This window comes from Arachis stenosperma, chromosome 6 (genome assembly GCF_014773155.1).
Source record: "Arachis stenosperma cultivar V10309 chromosome 6, arast.V10309.gnm1.PFL2, whole genome shotgun sequence".
NCBI lineage: Eukaryota > Viridiplantae > Streptophyta > Magnoliopsida > Fabales > Fabaceae > Arachis > Arachis stenosperma.
In genome coordinates, this window is record NC_080382.1 from 142,788,838 (window position 1) to 142,794,837 (window position 6,000).

Consider the following 6,000-nt stretch of genomic DNA (forward strand, 5'->3'; position numbering starts at 1 on the left):
TCCCATTATTTTAATTATTATCTTATTATAAGATAAAAGTCAGAAACCAAACACATCAAAAGGAGTTTTACTCTTTGGATTTTGTGTGCTGGAATTGTTATCTTCACTCTTCAGTTCCAGTTTGCAATGTTTCTGTACGTAGAAAATTGGAACAAACTATGTCATATACGTACAGACAGAAAAGCCATCTCCACCTAACACTACAACATCCTTTCAATCAAAGTCTCTCTCAAATGGATCATACATTTTTGTGCAAAATTAAGGAACCAAACCATTATGCTTCCTTAACCCAAGATCCTTACTTAGCCTTCCATTCCAATTCAAGCATTACTAATCTGCAAGCCAAAGCAAAAAAGTAAGATAATCCATAATACCCTTTATTCTATTTGATTGATTTATTTTTACTGTGTTAGGGATTTTTTTAATGATGGGTCGTTGATGAAAATTTGTTATGAATTTCTTTGATCCTAAAGTTTGGACTTTGGATAGTGGTAATTGGGGAAGAAAATTTGTTTGGTTGGCCCCAATTTTCCGTAGTCTTCACTCTCAAATTTGGTGGCACAGTGGCTCAGTGGCAACATATAAATGAAGAGTTTGTGTGCTTGCTTCTTCACAAGCAGTGTCTTCAACTCTCACTCCCACTCTCACTGGAACCATAACCATTCTCATTCTCAATCTCAGGTAACTTTGGCTGCATTTGGGGGTACTAATGTCATTTCATAGTTTTCACTTCTCCCTTAGCCTACTAGTTTACAGAACTTGGATTAGTCGATTAGTTAGTTCACTCGTCTGCTTAAGCAAGTGGCAGGAATTCGAATTCTGTCCAGTATATGCAGATTGGCCAACAGTAAACCTTAAATGGAGCTTGACAAATTAGTCTTCGCCCCATCCAACTGGGATATTGTGATAATTCAGAAAAAGAAAAAAGAGCCTAATGAGTGTTGTGTCTTATAGTGTTGAAATTGATCAAAGATTCATTTCCCCTTAATAAGCTTTTTACTTTTGTTAATAAAAAGGGTCCTTTTGCATTGATCTCAATGAATTGTGCTCCGTTGCTGTTTTCTTGGTAGTGAAGAGTGCACAATTTTGTTGCCTTATAGTGGTTAAATTTTCAAGCTTCATTGCAGATTTTAGCTCATTGTATTTTCCCTCACTGAAGTAGATTTTAGGTTACTGCTACTTTGTTTTGTTGAGTTTCTTTTGTTACATTTGATGATATGTATAAATTGTTATGTACAACTGTTTAGATACTTGAAAGCTATCACGAATAAATTGCTGCAATTAAGATTGTAGAAGTAGCATTAATAAGTAAATGCCACTTTAGTTTAGGATTGCTGTTTATGGAAGATCAGAAATGGGGGAAGTTCCTTCCTTCAAATTTTTTAAATATGCATGTGAAATCATTGCGTTTGGGTCGACCGAGCAGCGAGTTTCTTCTTGGTATATAGCTCCAGCTGTCTCCTGATATATTGCTTTATGTGACAGATCATGGCGGGAAGCATCTCTGGTCCGAGTGGGGGCAATGCTGCTAACATTTTACTGAATCATGACTTCTCCGGAGGGTTGGATTCTTGGCATGTCAATTGCTGCGACGGCTATGTAGTTTCGGCTGAAGAAGTTTCCCAATTAGGAATATCAATGGAGACAGATGGTAATTGTGCTGTTATCACCAGCCGAAAAGAATGCTGGCAAGGTCTCGAGCAAGACATCACAAGCAGAATTTCCATTGGCTCCACTTACATTGTTTCAGCTCTTGTTGGAATATCCGGCCTGTTTCAGGGATCTAATGATGTCCAAGCTACTCTGAAACTTGAATATCACGATTCGGCTACTAGTTACTTGTTCATTGGAAGGTACATAATTTTATAGTTTCACCTTCCTTGTTCAAGAGTTTCAGAGTCAAATGCTCTCTTTGTTTACCATTTTTTCCACAGAACTTCTGTTACAAGGGGAAACTGGAAAAAGCTGGAAGGGACATTTTCATTGTCAACTATGCCAAAACGAGTTGTATTTTATTTGGAAGGACCTGCTCCTGGAGTTGATATACTTATTCGCTCCATAGAGATCGGCTGTTCAAATCCGAACAACAATGTATGTTGTATATTGGAACTTAAGTGATACATGAGCATGGTTTTTGTTTCAATGGCTAACATGAAATTGCGGTATCTGCTTTTCATTCTTTATCTTTGTAATTGTTACTAACTTGTGAATTTGTGATTTGTTTTTGTCTTCTTTCAAAAGATTGCAAGAACTGGATGTGTTTCTACTGGAGAAGATAACATCATAATAAACCCGCAATTTGATGATGGCTTGAACAATTGGTCCGGAAGAGGCTGTAAGATTGCATTGCATGATTCCATGGGAAATGGGAAAATTCTACCTAAGTCTGGCAAGTTCTTTGCATCAGCGACTGAACGTACGCAAAGCTGGAATGGAATTCAGCAGGATATCACCGGAAGAGTGCAGCGCAAGCTCGCCTACGAGGTCACTACTTCAGTTCGAATATTTGGAAACAATGTCACTACTGCTGATGTTCGCGCTACTTTGTATGTCCAAACATCAGATCTTCGAGACCAGTACATCGGAATTGCCAAGTTAGTCTCTATCTAATTTTTCTATACACGCATAGTTTGGTAGCTTGAATAACAAGTTACCAAAACAGTGCGAAAGTTTAAAACCAGTCACAAATAGTTAAAGTATCGAAATTAAAAGTTTTGTGAAATTCATGAATCAAAATTTAGAATTAAGTATCCTTTTCTATTACTATACATTTTCCTAGTTATTATTCTTGATTCTTGATGACAAGAACAGAACAGAATTTGTTATAGTATGATTCAATAAAAGATATTGCGCAACAATGAGATTTGAGGCTCGCTTACTTTCTTTTCGAGTGCTGAACCAAGATAGTATGTTCTAAAGTGTGCAGGCAACAGACAAAGATTGGATTGATATGCAGGGAAAGTTCCTTCTAAATGGATCCCCATCAAAAGTGGTAATTTATTTAGAGGGTCCTCTCCCGGGTACTGACATTCTTGTTAATAGTTTGGTTGTAAAGCGTGCGCCTAAGACACCTCCATCAACACCACCGGACATAAAGGTTGAACTTTCTAGATGGTTCTTTCACGAATGATACACACTAATATTTTAAGAACTTAATTGCATCTTTTTTTTTGCAGGGTGTTGCTTTTGGGGTTAATGTAATTGAGAACAGCAATCTGGCTGATGGCACTAATGGATGGTATCCCCTTGGTAACTGCACATTGAGTGTTAGAACCGGCTCGCCACATATAATGCCGCCGATGGCAAGAGACTCTCTAGGACCACATGAGCTTCTAAGTGGACGCTACATACTTGTAACAAACCGCACACAAACATGGATGGGTCCTGCTCAGACTATCACTGATAAATTGAAACTCTTTGTGACTTATCAAATATCAGCTTGGGTTCGGCTTGGTTCGGGATCATCCGGGCCACAGAATGTGAATGTTGCCCTTGGTGTTGACAACCAGTGGGTCAATGGAGGACAAACTGAGGTTTCCGATCAAAGATGGCATGAAATCGGTGGGTCGTTTAGAATCGAAAAGCAGCCATCAAAGGTTATGGTTTATGTCCAAGGTCCTGCTTCAGGTGTTGACTTAATGGTTGCTGGACTTCAAATTTTTCCTGTTGATAGACATGAAAGGTTTAAATATCTAAAGTCTCAAACAGACAAGGTAAGATCTAGGACCTGTTTGATTTCTATTTTCATTATTGTTTTCTTTTATAATGTTTTCTGTTTCAAAATTTTGTGAAGAAAAAAGTGAACGTAGAAATAAACATGTCATGAAACCACTTCTTCCAAAAGCTTAAGCTGATAGGATGAGACACATGAACGGTTATAAACACATATCCTCAAGCAAGAGTTTTTTTTTTTTGGGTTTGCTCGAATTTTTGAATAGGCCTTCTTTTTCCCTTTTTATTTGTCTTATGCTATTTTTTTCTTTTTTGGGAGATAACAAGGATTGAACTCTAGACTTCTCTGTCATAGAAGCTCTAATACCATGTCTTATCCTATTCTGTTTCCTTTGTGATTTTCCAAGTGATTTGTTTCATATAGCACCATTACTTCAGGTTTTAGAATCTGCATCAGATTTCTAAATTCTACAACTATTATGAACAAACAAAGATCAAAATTGAATGCTTCATATATATATATAGATTTTAATCATATCCATTCTTTTATTGAGAAGACATGTAATTCAAAGTTTTTGCTTTGTATCCTCTTGCTGCATTACAGATCCGAAAGCGTGATGTTACCCTGAAATTCTCTGGACTGGACGCAAGCAACTACTCAAAAACCTCAGTGCAAGTCAGACAAATTCAGAATGATTTTCCAGTGGGAACATGCATCAGCAGAATGAACATTGACAATGAGGATTTTGTAGACTTCTTTGTGAAGCATTTTAACTGGGCTGTGTTTGGTAATGAGTTGAAATGGTACTGGACCGAGCCGCAACAGGGGAATTTCAACTACAAGGATGCAGATGATCTCTTAAACTTGTGTCAGAAGAACAAGATAGAAACTCGCGGCCATTGTATCTTCTGGGAAGTGGATGGAACCGTCCAGCAATGGATTAAAGCGCTGAACAAAACTGACCTCATGGCGGCCGTCCAGAACAGATTAAACGGCCTGCTGACTCGGTATAAAGGCAAGTTCAATCACTATGATGTTAACAATGAAATGCTGCATGGTTCATTTTACCAGGACAGGTTAGGTAAGGACATAAGGGCCAACATGTTTAAGACTGCGAATCAACTTGATCCGGCCGCTACCCTTTTCGTGAATGATTATCACGTGGAAGATGGATGTGACACCAGATCATGTCCAGAAAAATACATTGAACATATTCTTGATTTGCAAGAACAGGGGTCCCCTGTTGGTGGAATTGGAATTCAAGGCCATATAGATAGTCCGGTTGGGCCTATCGTTTGTTCATCCCTTGATAAACTGGGAATTCTTGGCTTACCTATATGGTTCACCGAGCTAGATGTGTCGTCGACTAACGAATATGTTAGAGCAGACGATTTGGAAGTTATGTTGAGGGAAGCCATGGCTCACCCGGCCGTCGAAGGCCTAATGCTGTGGGGATTTTGGGAGTTGTTCATGAGCCGTGACAACTCTCACTTGGTTAATGCAGAAGGTGAAATCAATGAAGCTGGAAAAAGGTTCCTTGCTCTTAAGCAAGAATGGCTTTCTCATAGCCATGGAATTGTTGATCAGCAAGGTCAATACAATTTTAGAGGCTTTCATGGAACTTACAAGGTTGATATTGTCATTGATACAAAGAAAGTTTCCAAGACCTTTGTCCTTGACAAGGGTGACTTTCCAATGGTGGTTTCCATAGACTTCTAAGTTATAACCATTCTGCATTATTCAATTAACTATAATCTATGATCTTGAATTCTATGTCATTCATTCATATGGTTTGTTAAACAAATATTGTTGTCTTTATACATAGCCTTGTTGTGTGATGTAATGATATTAATATTATGTATGTTTTCTGGAAAAATAAAATAAGATCAGTTCTTCATGGTTCTGATATTATGATAGTTGTTTTGAATTTCAAAATTTATACTTTCAAGTCATGGATATTTTAGTATTAAATTTCTAAAATTACTTTTAAATCAAACGAAAATATTATTCATACATATAAAGTTATCTGATTCTAAGAAAAAGGCAAAACCTTAAAAATAAATCCCACTTAAAAAATCAAATATATTAAATATTAATAGTAAAATTCATATTAACCATATATAAACAAGAAATAAGAAACTTCTAAAGATAAAAAATTAAACTCTATAAATATTTCTTTTATTAATCAAATATAATTGTGCAAACATAACAAATAAAAAAGACTCATATATTTATATAAGGATCCGAACAAACTAAGTTAAAATCCTAATTATAAGAGAAAATTCTCAAATTAAATACTTAACAAAAACTCCTAATAAATAAAATAA

At 36.6% G+C, this 6,000-nt stretch overlaps 1 protein-coding gene across 2 annotated transcripts; it reads left to right on the forward strand.

Moving 5' to 3' along the window:
* Nucleotides 1-74: 74 nt before the first annotated feature.
* Nucleotides 75-5,589, forward strand: LOC130935550 (endo-1,4-beta-xylanase 1-like). 2 transcript variants are annotated; one of them, XM_057865341.1, is made up of 8 exons: nucleotides 75-355; nucleotides 474-681; nucleotides 1,486-1,853; nucleotides 1,935-2,091; nucleotides 2,242-2,594; nucleotides 2,920-3,097; nucleotides 3,177-3,713; nucleotides 4,277-5,589. In XM_057865341.1, exons 2-8 carry the CDS (start codon nucleotides 586-588, stop codon nucleotides 5,390-5,392), a joined length of 2,805 nt encoding a protein of 934 aa, XP_057721324.1. In that variant the 5' UTR covers nucleotides 75-355; nucleotides 474-585; the 3' UTR covers nucleotides 5,393-5,589. The 2 variants fall into 2 exon arrangements, with proteins under 2 accessions (XP_057721324.1, XP_057721325.1); XM_057865342.1 differs by having other exon boundaries at nucleotides 565-681.
* Nucleotides 5,590-6,000: the final 411 nt, after the last annotated feature.